The sequence below is a fragment of the Bos grunniens genome, chromosome 9, assembly GCF_055505025.1.
Source record: "Bos grunniens cultivar Pamir isolate PY7600 chromosome 9, Bosgru_T2T1.0, whole genome shotgun sequence".
Taxonomy (NCBI): domain Eukaryota; kingdom Metazoa; phylum Chordata; class Mammalia; order Artiodactyla; family Bovidae; genus Bos; species Bos grunniens.
Window position 1 is genome coordinate 33,004,364 of NC_141173.1, and position 27,051 is coordinate 33,031,414.

The 27,051-nt window shown below is 40.3% G+C and overlaps 1 protein-coding gene across 5 annotated transcripts in view; it reads left to right on the forward strand.

Annotated features, from left to right (window-relative positions):
* Positions 1 to 1,887: 1,887 nt before the first annotated feature.
* MCM9 (minichromosome maintenance 9 homologous recombination repair factor) overlaps positions 1,888 to 27,051 on the forward strand; it is a 109,675-nt gene continuing 84,511 nt past the window's right edge. For 4 of the 5 annotated variants that reach the window (XM_086317125.1, XM_086317119.1, XM_086317126.1 and 1 more), the window contains exons 1-6: positions 1,888 to 2,199; positions 4,835 to 5,152; positions 11,440 to 11,753; positions 12,916 to 12,997; positions 21,535 to 21,735; positions 25,941 to 26,066. In XM_086317125.1, coding sequence (XP_086173251.1) covers positions 4,849 to 5,152; positions 11,440 to 11,753; positions 12,916 to 12,997; positions 21,535 to 21,735; positions 25,941 to 26,066 — 1,027 coding nt within the window. In that variant the 5' untranslated portion in view covers positions 1,888 to 2,199; positions 4,835 to 4,848. The remainder of the gene's footprint in view (positions 2,200 to 4,834; positions 5,153 to 11,439; positions 11,754 to 12,915; positions 12,998 to 21,534; positions 21,736 to 25,940; positions 26,067 to 27,051) is intronic. The other variant, XM_086317120.1, reaches the window with a different exon arrangement.

Sequence of the window (27,051 nt, forward strand, 5' to 3'; positions counted from 1 at the left end):
GATGGGGAAACAATGGAAACAGTGTCAGACTTTATTTTCTTGGGCTCCAAAATCACTGCAGATGGTGACTGCAGCCATGAAATTAAAAGATGCTTACTCCTTGGAAGGAAGATTATGACTAACCTAGAGAGCATATTGAAAAGCAGAGACATTACTTTGCCAACAAAGGTCCATCTAGTCAAGGCTATGGTTTTTCCAGTGGTCATGTATGGATGTGAGAGTTGGACTGTGAAGAAAGCTGAGTGCCGAAGAATTGACGCTTTTGAACTGTGGTGTTGGAGAAGACTCTTGTGAGTCCCTTGGTCTGCAAGGATATCCAACCAGTCCATTCTAAAGGAGATCAGCCCTGGGTGTTCTTTGGAAGGACAAAAAGCTGAAACTCCAGAACTTTGGCCACCTCATGCGAAGAGCTAACTCATTGGAAAAGACTCTGACGCTGGGAGGGATTGGGGGCAGGAGGAAAAGGGGACTACAGAGGATGAGATGGTGGGAGTTTGAGTGAACTCTGGGAGTTGGTGATGGACAGGGAGGCCTGGCGTGCTGCGATTCATGGGGTCGCAAAGAGTCGGACATGACTGAGCAACTGAACTGAACTGAACCCCTACATAGAGCGGGAGGTTTACTTTATTCAAGGGTCATAAAATACTAATAACAAATAGATTCTTCCCAAACTGACCTACAGATTCTGCTGCTGCTGCTAAGTCGCTTCAGTCGTGTCCAACTCTGTGCGACCCCAGAGACGGCAGCCCACCAGGCTTCCCCGTCCCTGGGATTCTCCAGGCAAGAACACTGGAGTGGGTTGCCATTTCCTTCTCCAATGCATGAAAGTGAAAAGTGAAAGTGAAGTTGCTCAGTCGTGTCCGACTCTTCGAAACCCCATGGACTGCAGCCTACCAGGCTCCTCTATCCATGGGATTTTCTAGGCAAAAGTTATGGAGTGGGGTGCCGTTGCCTTCTCCGACAGATTCTATGCAACCCCAATAAAAATTGCAGCTTTTTCACAGAAAACAACAGGCTGGCTTTAAAATTCATTTGGAACAGAAGAGCCCTAACAACTTTGAAAAAGAACAAAACTAGAGGCCAAACGATCTACCCGATTTCACGACTCATTATAGTTACAGTAATTAAGACAACCTCGTGTTTTTATCAGTTCAGTTCAGTTGCTCAGTCGTGTCCAGCTGTTTGAGACCCCATGCACTGCAGCACGCCAGGCCTCCCTTGTCCATCGCCAGCTCCCTGAGTTTACGCCAGCTCCCGGAGTTTACGCAAACTCACATCCATTGATTTGGTGATGCCATCCAACCATCATATCTTCTGTCGTCCCCTTCTCCCGCCTTCAATCTGTCCCAACATCAGGGTCTTTTCAAATGACCCTGTTTATGACCGTATTTTTATAAAGCTAGACAAATACATCGGGGAACAGAATATTAAGTCTTAGACCCGCATATAAGGACAACTGACATTGGAGGTAAGTCCAAAGGCTATTCAGTGGAAAAAATATAGCTCTTTTAATAGTAGTAGATTTCTATTAATAAAGTTATCCCAAGATCCATATTTCGCAAAAAAAAAAATCCGTATTTTGCAGCATATCCAAAAATCAGCTCAAAATTAATCATAAACCTAAACTTAAAACCTTCATTCTAAAACTTGTGGAAGAAAACAGAAAAATCTTGGCGGCTTTGGGTCTGGCAGAGGTCTTAAGACAAGAAGGAAAGCCCAGCGCGTGCAAAACCTAAGAGCCACCGCCTACCGCTCAGTCTAGCCCGCCCCGGGGCTCCTGGCGCCCTGGCCGGGACCCGCCTCGCTCCTCCCATCCAGCCCCGCCCCGCCCCGCCTCTCTCGTCCGGCAGCGCTCCGCGGGGCGCGCGCCCGCTCGCCCGCTCCTCCACCCGGAAGAGGCACCTGAACCGCCAACTTGAGGCAGTGCGCGGCCCGGCGTCCCTCGGGAGCGCGGGCCCGATCAAGCCGCCCGCGTGGCGCCTATCTCGCCCGGGCGCCAGGCGGACCCGCGGGTGCCTGCGCGTCCCCGGGGCCGACGGCGCCTCCAGCGGCCCCGCGCGCGCCACCCGCCCCGCCTCCACCCGGGGCCTCCTCCCGCCTCGCGGGCCCCGCGCACTACCCCGCCGCCTGGCCTGAGCCCTTCGTGTCCCTCAGCGTCGGGAGCAGCCCCCGGTGACTTCTGACACCGCGTAACCGCCAGTAAGTGAAAGCCGCAGCTTCGTTTCACCATTCTTTATTTCTCCCGCAGTGCGTCCCAAGTCTTGCCCACACCTGGTTAATTCCAAAACTATTCAACTTCGGGCCTGGGCCGGCGACGCGGCTGCCCGCAGCCGAGCCTAGGAAGTGTTGTTGTCGGGCACGGGCAGTGTCCAGAGACGGAAGTGTGGAAAGCTGTTCTCCGGGCACAAGTTGGCTCCACGTTTGCGGAGCGCCCGCGGGGAGGAGGCGGAGAGCTGAAGCTGGGGGGCGGGAAGGGGGCGGTGCCAAAGAGGGCGGATCTTAGGGTGCAGGGGCGTGGCCCCCGGAGGGGCGGTGCGGCGGGTGTGCGGGCTGTGATTCCCAGGGACCCAGCTGGAAGTTACAGCTTATGCATCCTCCTGGGTTTTTCTTGTTGGCGATTTACTTAAGAGAATAAAGTAGCACAACCTGGCTTTATTTGTCTTCAAATATTCCATAAGAAAAAGGAAAAGGAACTTGAAAGTTGTAAAACGCTGCTCAAGTATGGGTGAGCATGTTTCTAGGGTTAGCAAGCTGCTCAGTCAGTTGTGCCCAGATATTGAAAGTGAATGCTTTTTTTTTAGTGATGCTGTTTCAAAAAGACTAGGCGAAATTTAAACTGATCTTAATATGAACCATGAATTCTGAGACTACCCCCTTCCAGCCTTATGTGGAACTGCCTTTTAAGTTGCTAAGTTTTTGGCTCCAAATTTAATATGCATTTATAGAATCTTAGAGGTTATCTAAAGGGACAACAGAGGATGAGATGGTTGGATGGCATCACTGATTCGATGGACATGAGTTTGAGCAAGCTCCTGGAGTTGGTGATGGACAGGGAAGCCTGGCATGCTGCAGTCTGTGGGGTTGCAAAGAGTCTGGACACGACTGAGAGACTGAACTGAACTGAGACCTTATCTTATAGCCACTCTAAGAGTCCCAGTTTTGTTTTGTTTTGTTTTTCCAGCAAAGGCCAAATGATGAAAATACTGTATGATTAGTTGTTCTTTCCCAAGTGCTTTTTCTTCTTCTTTACCCTTAGCTGAATGTGTACCTAACCCACACAAAATACTTATCAGTGTAGTGGCCTATACATCTCTTAATCTCACATTGGCATCCTGTAAGTGTCAGGATTCTTGACATAACTGTGGTATACTACCCCTTACTCCTTTCATACCTTCGAGTAGCTTCCCAGAGAAAGCAAAATATTGCTAGTAGCACGTGTAACACATATTTAGGATGCTAAACCGTGAATGTCATAACAGTCTTCTTTCATCTATTTCTAGAACAACAGATGTTGATTGAATGAAATAAGTCAAAGGACATTTGTCCTCCAGTGGTCTGTTTCCAAACCAAATGTGAATTTCTTAAATGATCAATTTAGGCAGTTTATTTGTAACTGTCCTTTGGCACGTCTGGGGTTGTCACTCCATTTATATTTAATTCTTGTCTCTTTTGTGCTCCCATTTGTATTGCATTTTTACCACTGTTAGAACATCACTTCATTTGATCTGTTCTTTGGTTATCTGAGGCATAGAGGACCTTTTATTGTGCTTTTTTCATTTCCCAGAATAGTGCCTTGTACATGTTATCTACATATATTCATGAAAATAGAATAGCAGCAGGCCCTTTTTAATCTGTAGATATAAATTAAAATGTAATATATTTACTTTTAATCATAGTGATTTCTATTTAGAGACAGTTTCCTTTCCTCAATTTAATTTCCTAGTTTTTTTTTTTATACTTTTCACAACTATTTTTGCTGAAGCCAGCTGAACCCCTTCCAGTCATAAGCACTGAAAGAACAAAGTGGCTAAGAAGTAAAATTATTTTTAAGAAGCCATTTTTTCCAGCTGATTTCTAGTGTGGAGCTTCCTAGGAGGCTCAGTGGTTAAGAATCCACCTGCCAATGCAGGAGACATGGAAAACTTGGGTTTGATCCCTAGGTTGGGAAGATCCCTTGGAGAAGGAAATGGCAACCCACTCCAGTATTCTTGCTTGGAAAATCCCAGGGACAGAGGAGCCTGATGGGCTACAGTCCATGGAGTCTCAAAAAGTCAGACATGACTTAAAGACTAAAACAACAATAGTTTTCCGAGGTTAGAAAAAGAAAAGAGGAACACTTTCACCTCCAAATGTAAATTTCTAAAGCCAATTTATTAACTCCTTAAGTCAGAATTGCTACCGGTCTGAATAGTAGTATGTAGCAGAATACAAATGAGTGTGTGTGTGTGTGTGTGTGTGTGTGTGTGTGAGACTAGGTTTGCCAGGGAGAGAGAGAAAAATGTTTTTTATGTGAATAAAACCTGGAACCAGGATGCTTGCAAAGAACTCTACTAGGAGGAACTTAAACCAAAAGACTGGCATTTAAGATTTTATGTGCTTAATAATCGTGCTCAGTCGCTAAGTCATGTCCAACTCTTTGTGACACCACGGACTGTAGTCCACCAGGATCCTCTGTCCATGGAATTTTCCAGGCAAGTGACTATAACAGATAATTCAGATCAAATTAGAGTCTGGCGCAAAGTCAGAATGATTTACAGCCAAACAGTCTTTTTTGTAAACTAGTATATAAGTCTAGAAAAGCAAAGGTATAACACAGTCCTTTCTCTTTCTTTAGTTACCTAGATCAAGATGAATAGCGATCAAGTTACATTGGTTGGTCAAGCGTTTGAGTCCTATGTTTCGGAGTACCATAAGAACGACATACTTCTCATCTTGAAGGAAAGAGATGAAGATGCTCATTACCCAGTTGTGGTTAATGCCATGACCCTTTTTGAGACCAACATGGAAATTGGGGAATATTTCAATGCCTTCCCTAATGAAGTGCTAACTATTTTTGATAATGCACTGAGAAGATCAGCCTTGACGATTCTCCAGTCCCTTTCTCAACCTGAAGGTCTCTCCATGAAGCAGAATCTTCATGCCAGGATATCAGGTGAATTTTACTGCCATATTGTTTTTTAAGAAGATTTTGAGAAATCCCAACATATATTTAGTTCAAGCACTAATAATAGATTTTTATACTTAAAATGGGCTTTCCAGGTGACTCAGATAGTAAAGAATCAACCTGCAATGCAGAAGACCCAGGTTTCATCTCCAGGTCAGAAAGATTCCCCTAGAGAAGGAAATGGCAACTCACTCCAGTATTCCTGCTTGGGAAAATCCCATGGATAGAGAAGCCTGGAGGGCTCCTGTCTACGGGGTCACAAGAGTCAGACACAATTTAGCAACTAAGCCACCATACTTAAAAACATATCCATTGTGTAATTGATGGTCACTTTTGGAGAAGAATCATGATTCTATACTGTTTCTCTGGATATTTGGAAGGCTAGGCTGGCTACTAGCCATACCAACTGAGAGGAGGGAGAATATTTGTGTGCATGTATACACATATGTATGTGTGTATAAAACTAATACAGCTTTCTGAGCTTTGGTGACTACTGACAATAAAAGTATAGGTAATTCAAAGAATAAGAAAATTTGGTAGATGCTACCCAGTGATAAAATTCATTATTTTTATATATCAAGATTAGCATTGTGCTGGGCACCTATCAGGCCCTCAGTAACTTTTTTGGAATGAATAACAGACAAAGCCTCTTAAGTTTAAAGAAATTGCAGTGGAGCAATTAGCAACTTGTAGTGTTAAAGCTATGTCTTTGAATTCCTGCAATCTAGGATTAGAGAACAGATGTGCCATTTTGTTTGAAAATAAGTATTTACTACATTTCAGAAAGATGGGGATTTATAAATAACAAAATCGATTGCTGTGGGACTTCCCGAGTGGTCCAGTGGTTAAGACTCTGTGCTTCCAATACAGGGGATGCAGGTTCGATCCCTGGTCAGGGAACTAAGATCCCAAATGCTGCCTGGCCAAAAAAAAAGGAAAAAAAAAAAAACCCAAAAATGAATGCTGTGATTTCAGAAAGATTAGGAGTCCCTATAGAATTCCTTGGAGATAAATTAAAATTCAAAAAAATACCAGATACTTGATTTAGGTGAAAAAATAGTATCTGCAGTTACACTTACTGGAATAAAATTATGAATATTATTAATCTTTATGTATCAGATACTAGGTAATATCTTGCTAGGATCAAGAAAAAATGTTCTGTTCTTATGAGGTTTCAGAATGGTTGTTAAAAGGGACTTTAGTTGATGTTATTGAAATGGTATTTAAGAAATGACTTTAGGCTGTCTTTATGTTTAGACACTTTTCAATGCTCAGTTTAAATACTAAAATTCTGTCTGCCTAAGTGATCCTATTGGTTTCAGGTGAATTTAGCCCGTTTCTTCATTATCCTCTGAGAAAGTGACTTGCGAATTATATTACTACCAAAATAACATCATTCTACAAACATATCCCATGTGGGGATTTGCTAGACCCTTGGGAAACCAAAATGCACATGGTATAGTCCCTCATCTAAAGAGCTTCAAGGCTATAAGGGAGACAGCTGTATAGTCAAATTTATTTCCCAATTTATGTATGTATGCCCACAGATCCATGCATATGTACGTATTGAACATAATTGTAAAGGCACTCACTGGCATCTTTTACTTATGTGACACATGTGTCACTGAAGATATTTAGAAGATATATTAGCTCGCTGAGCAGGGAGTGAATTGTCCTAGATGATTCACCCAAGGATTCTAGACTAGAAGATGAGATCAGGGAGGGATGCGGGTGTCCCAGGCAGAATGAACCAGGAGTGGGAATGGTCTGGTTTTAGGTATATTGCACCTCCATTTTGGACTCAGGCAGGGCATTGAATTAGTAAAACCCAGGATGCCTCTGTGGGCTTCCCCAGTGGCTCAGTGGTAGAGAATCCACCTGCCAATGCAGGAGATGTGGGAAACATGGGTTCGATCTCTGGGTCTGGAAGATTCCCTGGAGGAGGAAATGGCAACCCACTCTAGTATTCTCACCAGGTGTAAATCCCAGGGACAGAGGAGTCTGGTGGGCTACCATCCACGGGGTCTCATAGAGTTGGATACGACTGAGTGACTGAACACACACACACAGGATGTCTCTGTGGCTCTGTCTCCTTAGGAACATAACACGTTTTTCTGGCTTGTTTTTCTAGAATATGCATTGCTCTTTGTCTTCTGGGATTGTTATTGGTCTGAAGTTTACTTGGGCTTCCCAGGTGGTGCAGTGGTAAAGAATCGCCTGCCAGTGCAAGAGACGCAAGCTTGATTCCTGGATCGGGAACATCCCCTAGAGTAGGAAATGGCAACCTACTCCAGTATCCTTGCCTGGAAAACTCCATGGGCAGAGGAGCCTGGCAGGCTGCAGTCCATGGGGTCACAAACAGTCAGACACGACTGAGTGACTGAGCATAGACACAGAAAATTTACTTGCTATTCGCAGTGGTTTTGATGAAAGGTATTCAAATAAACAGCATCAAAGTAAGTGAGAAAAAAAATAGCACTCACATGGGTTTTTTTAAAACATTCTTTATTTATTTATTTTTGGCTGTCCTGGGTCTTCGAAGCTGTGCAGGCTTTTCTCTAGTTGCAGAGAGTGGCTGCGACTCTGCAGCTGTGTTGCGCAGGCTTCCCACTGCAGTGGCTTCTCTTGTGGAGCACGGGCTCTAGAACACAGGCTCAGTAGTTGTGGCGCGTAGGCTTAAGTTGCTCCCTGGCAGGTGGTATCCTCTAGGATCAGGGATCGAACTCATGTCTCCTGCATTGGCAGGCAGATTCCTTACCAGTGAGCCCTCAGGGAAGCCCCTCACATGTTATTTCAAGTAGTGTTTCTCAAACATTAATGGGCATCAGAATCACCTGTAGGACTTGTTAAAGTGCTGATTGCTGGGCCCCACCCCCAGAGTTATTCATGGAAGAGATCTGACCTCTTGTCCAAGAATCTGCATTTCTCGAAAGCTCTGAGGCTGATGCTGATTTCCAGGGACTGCCTGCCGGCAACCACGGGCTTGAAGTAATTGCTGCTAAGTTGCTGCTGCTAAGTCGCTTCAGTTGTGTCTGACTCTGTGCAACCCCATAGACGGCAGCCACCAGGCTCCCCCGTCCCTGGGATTCTCCAGGCAAGAACACTGGAGTGGGTTGCCATTTCCTTCTCCAATGCATGAAAGTGAAAGTGAAGTCGCTCAGTAGTGTCCGACTCTTGGCGACCCCATGGACTGCAGCCCCCCAGGCTCCTCCATTTTCCAGGCAAGAGTACTGGAGTGGGATGCCATTGCCTTCTCCTGAAGTAATTGATCTGGACATAACCTCTAACACAGATCTGGATGTGTCTCTGTTTTAAGTAATAATTTAATTTCTCTCGTTAAATGAGTCAGAGAATGATAGAGTTTTTGTTGTTTAGTGTTAATGATGGCTTAATTTCTGATGTACCTGCTGCTTTACTGGGACAAGTTGAAGAATACACTTAGTAACATATAGTAAGACAAAAAGATTAAAATAAATTGACATTTCTATCATCCCTTACTCTTTTTTAGTTCTAAGGTTTTGATTTTTGTGGTCAGTTTTGCTGTTACTTTTAGCTCTATCTTCATATTATAAATTTGCTTAAAAATTGCAATAATATGAAACAGTGTGAAGATCCAAAAATATACTCACCTCTACTACCCTTTTCTTAAAATAATGCAGTTACTTTAGAATAAAAAATAAATCACTTAATGGTAATATCATGTTCCAGACTAATTTGTTTGATTCTAAAAAAAAAAGTTTATTTTCACATGTATCACATACATGATTCCATTCAGTGAGATAACATTAAGATGTCATATTGTCCTGTATTGTTAAAGTGTAGAAGATTATGAAAAGCTGATTTTCTTAGAAAAGTCGGTTGTAATTGTTTACTTAGTTTTTTTCATTAGAGATGCTATAATTGCATTTAGCCACAGGCCCCTTGGCGGTCTGGACAGCAGGGAATTCACTCACCCTGGCACTGCAGGAGGAACACAGAGAGGGTTGGTGAGCATAAGAGGGAGGGACCCTTGTGGTTGAGGCTAAAACTCTTCACCTCCCACCTGCTTTCTTCCTGAGTGTGGAATATCTCTCTAGCACAATTCCTCATGCTGATCGAAGTAAAACCAGTATTGCATAGTCTTGTCATGACCCAGCATGCCCAGGGCTAGATCATCACTTGCAAGGAAAGGAAGGTGTCTCTGGACTCCAGGAGTACCTTCTTTTACACTCTTCCTGGCAGAAGTTTCCTCCAGATATAAAGGACATCTTCTATGCATTAGTGCATTCATTTTACCATTTTGTTTAGCGCTTCTATTTTTGTACGTGTGAGGGTGCTAGCCTCGACTTAGGTTTTCTTGCAGAAGGGTAAATCTGAATGTACTCTAACTTGCTGAGTGAACTGGGGAGAGTTCTCCAAAGTAGCGTAGGAAAGCTGCAGAGGTACCATGATTTGCAGATATTCACGCTTTTTGTCTGGACTAGGAGATTGGAAGTCATGAGAAAGGCAAGACTAGAGAGGGCAAGTTACAAGGCTTGAAAACACTGTCAGATTTATGTATTAATAAATCCTAAACCTAACTAGAGAAAGCACTAGCCTTTGGTCATTCCACTGCCATTTCTTTATCACTTAGCTTTGTGGTTATCAGAACCACAATTGTTATCAGAGTCATCAATTGATTTTATGTGTGGTGTGTGGCAGTGTATTTGTCATTGAGTAAGGTTAAATTTATATACTCTATTTACATTTTTACTGAGATAGAATGTAATATACTGTATTTACATTCTACTTAACAGATAGCCCTCTTAAGAGGATCAGTTCTTTTTAAAATCCAGGTTATTTTATCATCCATACTTTTAAAGAGAGTCCACTGACAATTGTTATTTGGAATAATTCTTTTCTATTTTTTAAAAAAATTTTATTATATATTGGAGCATAGTTGATTAACAATGTTGTGTTAGTTTCAGCCATACAACAGAGCGATTCAATTACACATACACATTATCTGTTCTTTTTCTAGTTCTTTTCCCATTTAGGTTATTACAGAATATTGAGCAGAGTTCCCTGTGCTATGCAGTGGGTCCTTACTGGTTATCTATTTTAAATACAGTAGTGTGTGCATCATTTTGTTGGTTTTTCGATTTCACATGTAAGCAGTATCATATGATATTTGTCTTCCTCTATCTGACTTATTTCACTTACTATGATAATCTCCAGGTTCATCCATGTTGTTGTAAATGGCTTTATTTCATTTAATGGCTGAGTAATATTCCATTGTATTAAAGTATATGTGCTGCATCTTATTCTTTTTTTTTTATACTGAGGTATAGCCAATTAACAATGTTGTGATAGTTTCAGGGAAACTATCAACAAAGGGACTCAGCCATACATATACATGTATCCACTCTCCCTCAAACTCCGCTTTCAACCAGGTTGCCACATAACATTGAGCAAATTTCCATGTGCTATACAGTAGGTCTTTGTTGATTATCTATTTTAAATATGGCACTGTGTATCTGTCTATCCCAAACTCCCTAACCCTTCCTCTCATCCTTCCCTGTACTCCCATGGCAACTATAGGTTTGTTCTCTGAGTCTGTGAGTCTCTTTCTTACTTTCTTACTCTTCTGTAAGTAAATTCATTTGTATCATTTCTTTTTAGATTTCACATATAAGGGATATCATATGATATTTCTCCTCCTGTCTGACTTCCTTCACTCCGTATGACAGTCTCTAGGTCCATTCATATTGCTGCAAATGGCATTATTTCATTCTTTTTAATGGCTGAGTAATATCCCATTGTATATATGTACTACATCTTTTTTATCCATTCCTCTGTCGATGGATATTTAGGTTGCTTCCATGTCTTGGCTGTTGTAAACAGCACTGCAGTTTACATTGGGATGCATGTATTCTTGCCAACCATGTTTTTCTCCCAGGAATGGGATTTCTGGAACATATGGAAGTTGTATTTTTAGTTTTTTAAGGAATCTCCATACTGTTCTCCATAGTGACTCTGCCAATTTACGTCACCATCAATAGTGTAGGAGGGTTTTCTTCTCTCCGTACCCTCTCCAGCATTTATCATTTGTAGACTTTTTGATGATGGCCATTCTGACTGTTGTGTCTTTTCTGTTTTCTTAATTGAGTTGATTTGACCTTTTTCTTAAGTAAAACACAGAAGTTTTTTCTTTTTTCCTGAAATTATACTCCTTTAGGAAATACGAGAAAAATATATTGCATGGAATCATATCTCAAGATATAAGTTGATGTGTTTTTGTTTTGTTTCTCCATCAGGATTGCCTGTTTGTCCTGAGCTGGTGAGGGAGCACATCCCTAAAACCAAGGATGTGGGACACTTCTTGTCTGTCACGGGGACAGTAATTCGAACAAGTCTGGTGAAGATCCTGGAGTTTGAGCGGGATTACATGTGTAACAAGTGCAAGCATGTATTTGTGGTCCAGGCTGACTTTGAGCAGTATTATACTTTCTTCCGGCCATCCTCATGTCCCAGCTTGGAGAACTGTGATTCTTCAAAATTCACTTGCCTCTCAGACTTGTCATCTCCAACCAGGTGTAGAGATTATCAGGAAATCAAAATTCAGGAACAGGTAAATGATCAAATACATGAGAAAAATAAATTTGAAGAAGTGTTTTTCAGCTTTGAGTAAACTGCCAGGACTCGGGAACATGTAACAGATTATATGTGGAACTTGCGTCATCACCTAGTATAAGATCAAGCATGACATTTTTTTCTCATAGGGTATAGAATTTAGAGACATAAAATGGTCATCTTTTTATAGTGAGCATTGGCAGGAAGGTTATGAAGTGACTTAATAATTATTTTAAATTGAAAAAGTGAATTTTTAAGAAGTTTACCTAAGTGATAGGAAAAAATTAAATGGATTTAGTTGGTGGTTAAACACCGGAGTGGGCAGGATTTAGGGTTTAGGTACAATTTACATGCTGTGCCAAATGAGGTATACATAAACATTTTAAACATGTGTGCATGAGCCTTAGTTTCCTTTACTTGCAACTTAAACACAAAGGCTTTATTCAGTGTCAAAGACTCAGACCCCTTCTGTCTTTCTACACCATTCTTAATAAATGGCTTCTATTCTTATGGTGGTCAGTGGTTCAGGATGGTGGCTACAATTCTGTAACATCTGTATCCCAGTCAAGGAATAGGAAAAAGGAAGCAAAAGCACCTGTCATCTAAACCAAATATCCATTTAAGCTGTCTCCCTCAAAGTCTTCTGCAACAAGTTTGCTTGTGTCTCATTGGTCAGAACTTAGTCATATGACCACACTTAGCTGCAAGGGAACCTGAGAGATTAGTCTTCTATAAAGGAAGTAATGAGGCACACATATAATAAGAATAAAGCTAGAGTTCTCTTACTAACGAATAATCAAAGGAACTGAGTGATTTGTCCCAGGTCTTATGAATAGAGATCAGGGTAGAACTGCCTCTCTTTTCTGGTTAAGTAACTTTATTATTGTGTTTAGTAGCTGGAGCATGTTTTATTTTGACCACCCACCAGGTTGATTATACTTTGAGCTATTTCTATCTGGATGTTTTTATTTTAGTTTAGTTTTAGTAAATTCTTCAACTGATAGTAGGCACAAGTTTCAAGAAAATTCCCTAAATCCCCATCATAATTAAATTGCATGATAATACCAGAGAAACAGACAGTAATGTCAAGAACTGCTAGGCTTCTGAATATTTAGTATATATCTACATGTACTCAGTATCCGCTTTCTTTTCCTTGCTAGGTTCAAAGGCTATCTGTTGGAAGTATTCCACGATCGATGCAGGTTATCCTGGAAGATGATTTAGTAGACAGTTGCAAATCTGGTAAGAATGAACTTTTGTTAACTTATATAGTAGGTCTCAGCTTTCTTCACAGTCCAACTCTCACATCCATACACGACCATTAGAAAAACCATAGCCTTGACTAGACGGACCTTTGTTGGCAAAGTAATGTCTCTGCTTTTCAATATGCTATCGAGGTTGGTCATAACCTTCCTTCCAAGGAGTGAGCGTCTTTTAATTTCATGGCTACAGTCACCATCTGCAGTGATTTTGGAGCCCCCCAAAATAAAGTCTGACACTGTTTCCACTGTTTCCCCGTCTGTTTGCCATGAAGTGATGGGACCAGATGCCATGACCTTAGTTTTCTGAATGTTGAGCTTTAGGCCAACTTTTTCACTCTCCACTTTCACTTTCATCAAAAGGCTCTTTAGTTCCTCTTCACTTTCTGCCATAAGGGTGGTGTCATCTGCATATCTGAGGTTATTGATATTTCATGCTTTTGAACTGTGGTGTTGGAGAAGACTCTTGAGAGTCCCTTGGACTGCAAGGAGATCCAACCAGTCCATTCTACAGGAGATCAGTCCTGAGTGTTCACTGGAAAGACTGAGGCTAAGGCTGAAATTCCAATACTTTGGCCACTTCATGCGAAGAGTTGACTCATTGGAAAAGACCCTGATGCTGGGAGGGACTGGGGGCAGGAGGAGAAGGGGACGACAGAGGATGAGATGGCTGGATGGCATCACCGACTCAAAGGACATGAGTCTGAGTAAACTCCGGGAGTTGCTGATGGACAGGGAGGCCTGCGGTGCTGCGATTCATGGGGTCACAAAGAGTCGGACACAACTGAGCGACTGAACTGAAAGTATTGATTGGGCTTCCCAGGTGGCACAGTTGTAAAGAATCCACCTGCCAATCAGGAGATGTGTGTTCGATCCCTGGGTCAGGCAGATCCCCTGGAGACGGAAATGGCAACCCACTCCTGTATTCTTGCCTGGGAAATCCCATGGACAGATGAGCCTTACATGCTACAGTCCATGGGGTTCCAAAAGGGTCAAGACATGACTTAGTGACTAAACAAAAACAACAAAAGTATTGATTAGGAAAAACCACATTTCATTTTCCTGAGATCAACTGCAAGTGAGTGTGGGGAACTTGAGAACAGATACTGGCATGAGGTGGGAGGTGATAGAGGGAAGAAGCTGGGCTGGAGCTCAGCGATCTAGTCTAGCTGTTTGTTTAATAGATGAAGAACCCGACTTGCCCATGAGAGCTTAACCTTTCTGTTTTTCTTATTCCAAAAACCTTAAAAACTTGGTTCTATATGTTTGCTTACTGATTTTCACTGGCTATTTTCACTAGTTAATTTTCACTTAACATTTAATTTGAATTGAAGTTGGGTCAGAAAATGGAAATGATTATTATTGATGACTGCCTTTCAATTTATTTCAACATGTCCTGCTTTAAATATTCCTGCCCTCACATAAAAGACCTTAATCTCTATAAAAGACAAATAGTACCTGTGTGTCCCCTGAGGCGTAACAGGTATGTTTGATCTCTTATTTCGTATCCCAGTGCTCCCCTACTTGGACAAATCAAGAATGTTTCATTCCTCTAAATTCCATCATTTCCCTTTTATTAACCCTTGACTTCTCCAAATGCCTTATTTAAAAAATATTTACTGAGCTGGCATTTCATTAAAATGATGAGGCAAAGGCTCTATGAAAACAAAGAGTTTAGTATCTACAGTGAAGAATAATTCCTTGTCAAAAGGCTTTCCCCTTCCACCAAGAATCACCAACTCATACTTTGATATTTATATCAAATATAGTAACAATTTATAGTTCTCCAAACAATATTTTAAGTAAATAATAGGTTTGATCAGGGATTGCCTACTAAATGGACAAGGCTATGTCAGAGTACCTTGTTCAAAGAAGACTCTTGATTTTAACCAGAATTTTTAATATCTGGATCAGCAAAGCAGTGCTTGTATGAGCTTAGCTAGAACATGAAAATGTCCTTTGATAGAGATTAAGATGTTTTCATCCAGTTGGTCTGAACTGAATTCTTTCTGCACTTAAAAAAAAAATCTTAAGGTATTTTTCTTTCACATGTCACTTACAATAAAGAATGGCTGGCAGCAGTCTGTCAACAGCTATTTTTTCATTTATCCACTGCTACAAACCTTTTTGAGAATCAGAAGACATAAGTAGCATAATCGTTGCCCTTTGGGAATTCACAGTCTAGTTAGGAACCCCAGTCTGACATTGCAGAGTCGTGAAGTTGGAGGTTATATACTGATAACTGTCAGTGAGGCAGATCAGATAGGTCTGACCATGGGTGGTTGCAGTGCTAAATATGCTGCAGAAGAGAGAGGGGCACAGACAGATGGGATTGTGTAAAGCGAGAATTGTAGTTTCCTGAAAGTATTATTGTTTCCAATAACATTTACTGTAGAAAATCACATAAGTTTCAAATGAGTATTTATTGCCTTGGACTATCTCATAAACCTCACAGTTGGAGTACTCCACATTTTACACATTGTTGCCGCTTAGTGGAGTCATGGTATTTCTAGTGGGTACAATATCTGAAACATAAGTTTCTCATTTAACTTAATAGAGAAACAGCATCTATAAAATGACCCATTTAAATGACCATAGTAGAGAACTCATCAAAGTGTTCATATAATGTTGCCCTGGTTATGTTCATCTAAAAAAAAATTGGGCACAGTCAATATAGGAAATGATCACTCTTCCTGATGGGATTTGAAAACCATCCAGCAGTGGTTTAGGAAGGATCTTGAAAGTGTATGAAGAACTTATTTAATGTCTTTGTCACCATTTACTATCAAGTTGCCTGAGGCTAGAAATATGCCTTCTATTCGGTGAATTGCTACCACCAGTTCCATTAACAGCATTCACAGAAGACTTCTCCTTAAGAAAGCAAAGCATTCCAGGTTACACATCACACATTTATGTTTAGAGAGTGAAAGGCATTTTGCATCAACAAGTATCAAAAATTAATGTTTGATACAGGCTTGGAAATGAAGACTTGCCAGTTAAGTTTATAGTGCAAAGTATAAATTCCAGTATTGGTTTAAGGTATTTCCAGCATCCTATGTGCAACAAGATTGAAATCTTGGGGACTAGGATTATATCTTTTTTTTTCTTTTGGCCCCCTTTTCTCTAGCACCAAAATATTGAATGCCAAACAATCACCTATACTTCTTAATTGGTTTACTGAATTGTATGTAATGATAAAAAATATGTCGGTATTTGGAGAATATTCCTATAAACTATCCAAGGCCTCTTAGGAAAAACCTGTAAAAGTTTAATATTCTACTCATTAATCAAGAATGGGTGAACAACACACTGCTGAATAACCAACAAATCACAGAAGAAATCAAAAAAGAAATCAAAATATGCGTAGAAATGAATGAAAATGAAAACACAACAACCCAAAACCTATTCAGTTCAGTTGCTCAGTCGTGTCCAACTCTTTGAGACCCCATGAACCACAGCACACCAGGCCTCCCTGTCCGTCACCAACTCCTGGAGTTCACCCAAACCCATATCCATTGAGTCTGTGATGCCATCCAACCATCTCATCCTCCATCGTCCCCTTCTCCTCCTGCCCTCAATCTTTCCCAGCATCAGGGTCATTTCAAATGAGTCAGCTCTCCGCATCAGGTGGCCAAAGTATTGGAGTTTCAGCTTCAACATCAGTCCTTCCAATGAATTCCCAGGACTGATCTCCTTTAGGATGGACTGGTTGGATCCCCTTACAGTCCAAGGGACTCTCAAGAGTCTTCTCCAACCCCACAGTTCAAAATAATCAATTCTTCAGCGCTCAGCTTTCTTTATAGTCCAACTCTCACATCCATACATGACACTGGAAAAACCATAGCCTTGACTAGACGGACCTTTGTTGGCAAAGTAATGTCTCTGCTTTTGAATATGCTGTCTAGGTTGGTCATAACTTTCCTTCCAAGGAATAAGCGTCTTTTAATTTCATGGCTGCAGTCACCATCTGCAGTGATTTTGGAGCCCAGAAAATTAAAATCAGCTACTGTTTCCACTGTTTCCCCATCTATTTGCCATGAAGTGATGGGACCAGATGCCATGATCTTAGTTTTCTGAATATTGAGTTTTAAGTCAACTTTTTTACTCTCCTCTTTCACTTTCATCAAGAGGCTCTCTAGTTCTTCACTTTCTGCCATAAGGGTAGTGTCATCTGCGTATCTGAGGTTATTGATCTTTCTCCTGGCAATCTTGATTCCAGCCTGTGCTTCCTCCAGCCCAGTGTTTCTCATGATGTACTCTGCATATAAGTTCAATAAGCAGGGTGACAATATACAGCCTTGACCTACTCCTTTTCCTATTTGGAACCAGTCTGTTGTTCCATGTCTGGGACACTGTAAAAGCAGTGCTAAGGGGAAGGTTCATAGCAATACAGGCTTACCTCAAGAAACAAGAAAAAAGTCAAATAAATAACCCAACTCTACACCTAAAGCAACTAGAAAAGGAAGAAATGAAGAACCCCAGGGTTAATAGGGGAGAAATCTTAAAAATCAGGGCAGAAATAAATGCAAAAGAAACAAAAGAGACCATAGCAAAAATCAACAAAGCCAAAAGCTGGTTCTTTGAGAAGATAAATAAAATTGACAAACCATTAGCCAGACTCATCAAGAAACAAAGGGAGAAGAATCAGATCAACAAAATTAGAAATGAAAATGGAGAGACCACAACAGACAACACAGAAATACAAAGGATCATAAGAGACTATTATCAGCAATTATATGCCAATAAAATGGACAACCTGGAAGAAATGGACAAATTCTTAGAAAAGTACAACTTTCCAAAACTGAACCAGGAAGAAACAGAAAATCTTAGCAGACCAGGCACAAGCACGGAAATTGAAACTGTAATCAAATCTTCCAGCAAAAAAAAGCCCAGGTCCAGACGGCTTCACAGCTGAATTCTACCAAAAATTTAGAGAAGAGCTAACACCTGTCCTACTCAAACTCTTCCAGAAAATTGCAGAGGAAGGTAAACTTCCAAACTCATTCTATGAGGCCACCATCACCCTAATACCAAAACCTGACAAAGATGCCACAGAAAAAGAAAACTACAGGCCAATATCACTGATGAACATAGATGCAAAAATCCTTAACAAAATTCTAGCAAACAGAATCCAACAACATATTAAAAAGATCATACATCATGACCAAGTGGGCTTTATCCCAGGGATGCAAGGATTCTTCAATATCTGCAAATCAATCAACGTAATACACCACATTAACAAATTGAAAGATAAAAACCATATGATTATCTCAATAGATGCAGAGAAAGCCTTTGGCAAAATTCAACATCCATTTATGATAAAAACCCTACAGAAAGCAGGAATAGAAGGAACATACCTCAACATAGTAAAAGCTATATATGACAAACCCACAGCAAACATTATCCTCAATGGTGAAAAACTGAAAGCATTTCCCCTAAAGTCAGGAACAAGACAACAGTGCCCACTCTCACCACTGCTATTCAACATAGCAATCAGAGCAGAAAAAGAAATAAAAGGAATCCAGATTGGAAAAGAGGAAGTAAAACTCTCACTGTTTGCAGATGACATGATCCTCTACATAGAAAACCCTAAAGACTCCACCAGAAAATGACTAGAGCTAATCAATGAATATAGTAAAGTTGCAGGATATAAAATTTAACACACAGAAATCCCTTGCATTCCTATACACTAATAATGAGAAAACAGAAAGAGAAATTAAGGAAACAATTCCATTCACCATTGCAACGAAAATAATTAAATACTTAGGAATATATCTACCTAAAGAAACAAAAGACCTATATATAGAAAACTATAAAACACTGATGAAAGAAATCAAAGAGGATACTAATAGATGGAGAAATATACCATGTTCATGGATTGGAAGAATCAATATAGTGAAAATGAGTATACTACCCAAAGCAGTCTATCGATTCAGTGCAATCCCTATCAAGCTACCAATGGTATTTTTCACAGAACTGGAACAAATAATTTCACAACTTGTATGGAAATACAAAAAACCTCAAATAGCCAAAGCTATCTTGAGAAAGAAGAATGGAACTGGTGGAATCAACCTGCCTGACTTCAGGCTGTACTACAAAGCCACAGTCATCAAGACAGTATGGTACTGGCACAAAGACAGAAATATATATCAATGGAACAAATTAGAAAGCCCAGAGATAAATCCACGCACCTATGGACACCTTGTCTTCGACAAAGGAGACAAGAATATACAGTGGAGAAAAGAAAATCTCTTTAACAAATGGTGCTGGGAAAACTGGTCAACCACTTGTAAAAGAATGAAACTAGAACACTTTCTAACACCATGCACAAAAACAAACTCAAAATGGATTAAAGATCTAAACGTAAGACCAGAAACTATAAAACTCCTAGAGGAGAACATAGGCAAAACACTCTCCGACATAAATCACAGCAGGATCCTCTATGACCCACCTCCCAGAGTATTGGAAATTAAAGCAAAAATGGGACCTAATTAAACTTAAAAGCTTTTGCACAACAAAGGAAACTATAAACAAGGTGAAAAGACAGCCTTCAGAATGGGAGAAAGTAATAGCAAATGAAGCAAATGACAAATAATTAATCTCAAAAATATATAAGCAACTCCTGCAGATCAATTCCAGAAAAATGAACAACGCAATCAAAAAATGGGCCAAAGAACTAAACAGACATTTCTCTAAAGAAGACATACAGATGGCTAACATACAGATGAAAAGATGCTCAACATCACTGTCAGAGAAATGCAAATCAAAACCACAGTGAGGTACCATTTCACACCAGTTAGAATGGCTGCGATCCAAAAGTCTACAAACAATAAGTGCTGGAGAGGGTGTGGAGAAAAGGGAACCCTCTTACACTGTTGGTGGGAATGCAAACTAGTACAGCCACTATGGAGAACAGTGTGGAGATTCCTTAAAAAACTGGAAATAGAACTGCCATATGACCCAGCAATCCCACTGCTGGGCATACACACCGAGGAAACCAGAATTGAAAGAGACACGTGTACCCCAATGTTCATCGGAGCACTGTTTATAATAGCCAGGACATGGAAGCAACCTAGATGTCCATCAGCAGACAAATGGATAAGAAAATGTGGTACGTATACACAATGGAATATTACTCAGCCATTAAAAAGAATTCATTTGAATCAGTTCTAATGAGGTGGATGAAACTGGAGCCTATTATACAGAATGAAGTAAGCCAGGAAGAAAAACACCAATATAGTATACTAACGCATATATATGGAATTTAGAAAGATGGTAATGATGACCCTATATGCGAGACAGAAAAGAGACACAGATGTATAGAACAGTCTTTTGGACTCTGTGGGAGAGGGCGAGGGTGGGATGATTTGGGGGAATCACATTGAAACATGTATATTATCATATGTGAAACGAATCGCCAGTCCAGGTTCGTTGCATGAGACAGGGTGCTCGGAGCTAGTGCACTGGGATGACCCAGAGGCATGGTATAGGGAGGGAGGGAGGTGGGAGGGGGGTTTAGGATGGGGAACACATGTACACCCATGGTGGATTCATGTTGATATATGGCAAAACCACTACAATATTGTAAAGTAATAAGCCTCCAATTAAAATAAATATATATTAAAAAAAACAAAAAGAATGGGAGAGTGTCCATAAGTGGGAAGGAACCAATCAAGAAGAATCAAGTGGGATTTTTGCTTTCATAGCTTGTGGAGAGGAGCTTTGAAATAGAATAAGTATTCATTCATTTCTTGGTGCACTCATTCTTTTGTCCTTTAAAAAACAAAAAAGGTGAGTGAACGTTAATAAGTGTACTTGAGTAAAAATGAATACACTGGGAACTAGAAGTAGTATCATTGTACCCATCATCACAATATTGTCTGCTTTCCTGACACCGGTTGATTGTGCAGTTGACCCTTGAACAACAGTGCTTTGAACAGCATGGGTCCACATATACACAGGTTTTTTTCAACAGTAAATATACTAGAGTACTACATGATGCACGGTTGGTTGAATCCATGGATGTGGAACAGCAGATTTGGACTTGAGCATCCCCGGATTTTGATATCTGAGGTTGATTCTGGAACCAATCCCCTGGGAATATTGAAGGACAGACTGCACTTTATCCTTCTGGCTCAGTCCCCACCTCTTGATTAAATGAGAACGACATGGTTACTGTTCTGAGAAGATGAACATTTCACACAATAGAATCACAGTGAATATATCATCCAGTATTCTCCCAAGGACAGGTTAGAATTTGGTGTGATTGTCATATGGCAGATTAAGAAAAATTAAAATGCTGGCTTTAGCTTTTAGCTGTGCAAATACAAGTGCCTGATTAAAAATAAATAAATAAATCAGGACACTGTGTTCTTTTGCCCCAAATGGTTTCTAGAGGAATGTGCACCACTCTAAAACCCTGGTGGGGTAGTGGTTGATTTCTTGGTTCTGGTCCTTTGTCGAGTTTGTGCCCAAGCAGGCAGGATGCTACTGCTGGATTCACTCAGTGCTTTTTTCCAGGTGATGACATCACTATTTATGGAGTTGTAATGCAGCGGTGGAAGCCCTTTAAGCAAGATGTGCGCTGTGAAGTGGAGATAGTCCTGAAGGCCAATTATATCCAAGTAAATAACGAAGAGTCTGCAGGGGTCAACATGGATGAGGAGGTCCGAAAGGAATTTGAAGACTTTTGGGAACACTATAAGAGCGATCCTTTTGCAGGTTTGTGATTAAGGGTATGGAGCTGATATTTATTAATGGCATTTCATTCATGATGTTGGTGATTTACATGCTGTGCATCAGTGGCTGTGTTCTGAGGGAGTAGCTTTACCAGTGCCTCTAGCTATAATCTCCCTTTAAAGCCCTTTTCTGGCATAATCCTCTCTGTTTAGTGATCTTACTGGAAATCCCAAGAGATTTTCCATTTCCAACTATTATTTTAATATCTCTTATCTGGCCAAAATAGTTTCAGAGTTTTCTACCTTCTTTACCAATTATAGTTCCTCCTTAAACAGGCAAAACTCATTCTGTTCTGAAACTTTATTCTGTTAAAATCATTTCTCTTCCGATTCATCTTGTATCATTAAGACAGCTTCACTCTTTTACCTAAAAGATTTAAAAATATGGAATGGTAAAAAAGATGATAAGAGAGATGCAAAAAATCTTTGTCATCACAGCAAAAATTTCTGACTTCATAGTCAGAAATTACACTTAAGATGTAATTACACAGATGAAAACATTATAGCCTTTGGGTTTCTAGAGTATTTTTTATTAAAAAATCCCAACTATATAAAACACCAATTAAATCTTCAAGTGTCTGTTTTCATTCTTTCTTGGAGGCATCTTCTGAGAAAAATAAATGGAAGCCAATAATAGACTATTTCTGAGAAGCTTCACCTCAGATCTAATACACAGTGATTATGTATCTTAAATCATGTATTGAATTGGACAGGTATCATTCCATAAAATAAGACTTTCATTTGCTTTAAATACAAGCAGTTGGCTTTTATTTTGTGGGATTTTTTTTTTCTTTTGCTTATGTGTGTAACACATATACAGTGGTTATCAATCATTCTTTTATCTGATCCATACAGAAAGAACCAAAGGTCTCTGTATTATAGCTTCATTAAGCAAATCTTTTACAAATCATGTTGTTCATTCGCCTAAGTCGTCTCTGATTTTACGACCCCATGGACTGCAGTACACCTGGCTTCCCTGTCCTTCACCATCTCCCAGAGTTTGCTCAAAGTCATGTCCATTAAGTCAGTGATGCCATCCAACCATCTCATCCACTGTTGCCCCCTTCTCCTCCTTCCCTCCATCTTTCCCAGCATCAGGGTCTTTTCCAGTGAGTCGGCTCTTTGCATCAGGTGGCCAAAGTATTGGAGCTTCAACATCAGTCCTTCCAGTGAATATTCAGGGTTGATTTCCTTTAGGATTGACTGATTTGATCTTCTTGCTGTCCAGGGGACATTCAAGAGTCTTGTCCAGCACAATTAGAAAGCATCAATTCTTCAGTGCTTTGACTCTATGAACCATATGTATTTTTAAATAAGTTTTTTTACTTGGAGGGTTCAGGATGGGGAACACATGTATACTAATTAAATAATAAGTAAAAAAAAAAAAAACAAAAAAACATTGTTTCTCCCAATCAGTTCCCTACAAAAATCTGTAACAGTGTTAGGAAGGGCATCATACAGGGCTATCAGAAGTGCTTTGTGCTGTTGATCAAAGAGTCTATCTTGTTTAATTAGAAGGCTATAGCTATACATCTTATTTACCAGATGAAAGGAAGAAATAAATATAATAACCTGTGGGAAATATAAGTAGGAAGACAGGGAGAAAATGAGGCAACATTTTTCTTTTTAGTATGAAGATTCTGCTTTGTTAGTTTCCTGAGTACCTATTATCAGCCATATCTTAGCATTTCAAAGTGTGTGTGTGTGTGTGTGTGTGTGTGTTGGGGGCGGAGGGAGGGTGGTGAAGGTGGGGAGCTGTATCCAAAGTGTGTCTTCATTTTGCTTGTCTAAAGACAGACATTACTACATTGCTCAGCTCTGGGAGGTTGGCTTGCTTCATTAAGATCTGATACTGTGAGTGCCGACAAGGAGCTGAAGATTTTCTTGTGATCTCAGGGATCCCCTGACCCTGATGCTTAGAGGACGGCTAGAAACCCAAAGGGGTTGGGTTCTGTTGGGCCATCTGAACCCACTCCAGGGTGACTTATCATCTTAGACCTAAGTTCTCTTCATTGGGGTAAATAATGGCCATGCCACAAGAGTGGATTACATGGGCACACTATTAACACAGTCTAGAACCAGAAATTTGCCCCGAGGAGGAGAGGAAGGAAAGTGTTGGTGTATCATTCCCCCTAATGAATTATCTTCCGTGATAGAGTCATGAGAGCTTCTATTGCCATGACCCAAGGAATTAAGTTCTTCAACTTTAGATAACAAATTTAGGGAATGGACCTTCCCCTTTGCCTTTCTCTGGTACCTCATATCTGACTTCAGTTTCTCTTTTATGATGACCACAGTGTGAGGAAATGGTGAGATAAGAAATAGGTACAAGTAATACAGGTATAATAGTTTCAGTAGCTCCTATGTGCCAGGCACTATTCTGTGTGCTGTGCAATAATTAACTCCTGAACAGCTCTATCTGCAATACCATTATCATCTCCATCTCACAGATAAGGAGATGGAGGCGGAGAGAGTCAGAACCTTGCCCGAGGTCAGGCAGCTAGTAAGTAACACTGGGCTCTGACCTGAAAGCCCATAGGAAGTGCTTCCTGTCAGCACATTAGTCAGGGAATCCACCTTTACTCAGAAAGCTGGCTCTCTGACAGCTTTGGCTTGAGTGTCTCCCAGGCCAGTCTGTCCACTTGTCCCCTGCTTACTGAAGCTATCGTTTCTTTCTATGTGTAATTTCTAGATTCTGGTCAGAATTTATGTACCTGCTGTCAGGTCTTAACTATGTAGATCTCAGACATTTCGTCTTTTTCTCTGGGCTTTCTACCTTGGAAAAGGGAAGGAATCCCTTTAGCAGTTAATGAAATTCCTTCCAGGGTTGACTAATTCTTTTTTTGGTTCCTGTTTTATTTACACTAGAATGTTTTCTCTCTTCACTACTTCTGCCATCCCAGGTTACATCACCAGAGCTTAATTGCCACTGAGTCAATTTTGATTCATTACAAAAGTAGCCTTTGTGCATAGGGCCATAAATTATGGAGGAACCCCTTTCCTTTATCTTGGTGAAAAAACTTCTGGAACTGGTGTCATCAACTAAAGTAGTACTTGTATGATTATCTTCCTCCTCAAAAGAGCTATCACTGAAACGTACAAACTCAAAGTTAAATATAAAAGCCCTCAGATGTGCAAATTAGTTACCAGCATGAGGACATTGGGTTTCCCTGGTGGCTCAGATGATAAAGAATCTGCCTGCAATGCCGGAGACCTGGGTTCAATCCCTGGGTTGAAAGGATACCCTGGAAGAGGGCATGGCAACCCACTCCAGTATTCTTGCCTGGAGAATCCCACGAACAGAGGAGCCTGGCAGGCTGCAGTCCATGGGGTCACAAAAAGTCGGACATGACTGAGCGACTAGACACACAACATAAAGACATTAATTTCTGGTAACGTGAATGTAGACACACAGAGTGCCATCACAGTAGTGAGTTCCAAATAAGACAAACTCAGGAAAGGCTGGTTAGAATCTATGACCTCATTGGTTGACTGGTCAATGACAGAACGAAATATCTAAATTATTCATGGATGGGATAGGCAGATTTTTGGATTTAGTGTCTGACATTTCTAGAAACAGAACCTAAGACAATGATAACCTCTTACTTAAAGCATGTGATCAGAAGAATCTTAAGAACTCCAGCTTGGACTCCTAGAGTTGTTTATAATGATCTTCTGAATATCCTGATAACACAGATACTGAGTCTAGATAAAACAGAATTTACCAAACTGCTCAGAGCAAATGCTGAATTGACTCACAGGATGGGTTGATTTTACCTCCTTTATACCTCTGAAGAACCTCCAAGTACCTTACATAGTTTTCTACAGTCTGACTCATTGTTTCTGAGAACACCTTCCTTTTATTTAGGAGTGGAGTAATTTTACTGAAATTATTGCACAGGAAGTGCAGCTGGTATTAAGGGATAATGCTAGCCTGATGAGGGAGAAAAGAGATTTCTTTCTGTCCCTTATAAATATGCTAAATTTATAGAAACTTAAAACAGGTGGCAGCCAGAACTTTTCATCTCAAGGCATTGATAAGAAAAGGACTTTTAGGAACAAAACAACATTATTCACTCCTTTTAGTCAGATCATTTTAGAGTGTTTATAAGAAGATAGGACAGAAAGGGAAATTTCAGTTAGTATTTCTTGAAAAATTATGATAACTCATCTTTCTGCTTTTCCTAGGAAGGAATGAAATATTGGCCAGCTTGTGCCCTCAAGTTTTTGGAATGTACCTAGTAAAGCTTGCTGTGGCCATGGTGCTGGCTGGTGGGATTCAAAGAACCGATGCTACAGGAACACGGGTCAGAGGTTGGTACCCATTAAGATTTCTGAGAAATACTAACACATACAGTAAGAAGAGAAGCTACGATTTCCCTTTGCTGAATGAAAAATTGCTTGTTGAGCTTTATTTTCCAAATGCAGTCTTTTAAAAACTGACAGTTGTTCACTGTCTAACACTCAGTCCAACATCAGGAACTACTTTGTAGAATTCCAGTCTTTCCAAAGACTTTTGCCTATAAGGGAGCCACAATATAAAATCTTTGTTTCTTTTACTGTCTGTGTTTTTCATTGGATTTCCAGTCTTTCTCCTGTCTCCAAGTCAGTGTCTCTCCATCTGTGCCTGTCAGTGTGTGTCTCTTAGACTGTTGCTCTCAGTCACTGCCTGCTGGTTCGCCTTCTGCTGGTGGGCAGCAAATATGCCATCTGCTGAGAGGTGCTACTGTAGGTCACGCATTCAAGCCAAAATGACTCTTAAGTCATTTCCAAATGGCAGGGAGCTCTTGTGTGGTTAAAACACTTAACTGACCTGAAGGGCATAAATTAGGTTTATTATGGCCCTCATATAGGTAGTATAAGGGCCATAATAACCAAAGGCTTAACCAAAAGACTAAAAGGACATTATTGTAAACCAGGTGTTGGTAAGGACTCAAAAACCATACTGTACAGTATAGAATACTAAGTATAATAAGGTTTATGCATATTGTATTTCTTGATTACCTACTGTTACAAGGCATTCTGCTAAATGTTGAACTTTAATAGTATTTCCCTATTAATATTTTCAGAAAATACTTGAATATGACTGAATAAATTTGCTTGGTCAGTGAGATAACATCTGCCACAGGATATTCACATGTTTTTCTATGTTACATTCAAAAAGTAAGAACTTATAAGAGAGATGTTTCATGAAACTACTAAAATTTTCATAGAATGAAAAGGTTTTCACTTAACTGTTAGAATCATAAGTGATTTGGTGTTTATAAAGCACGTACAAAGTCGCAAACACTTATAAGTA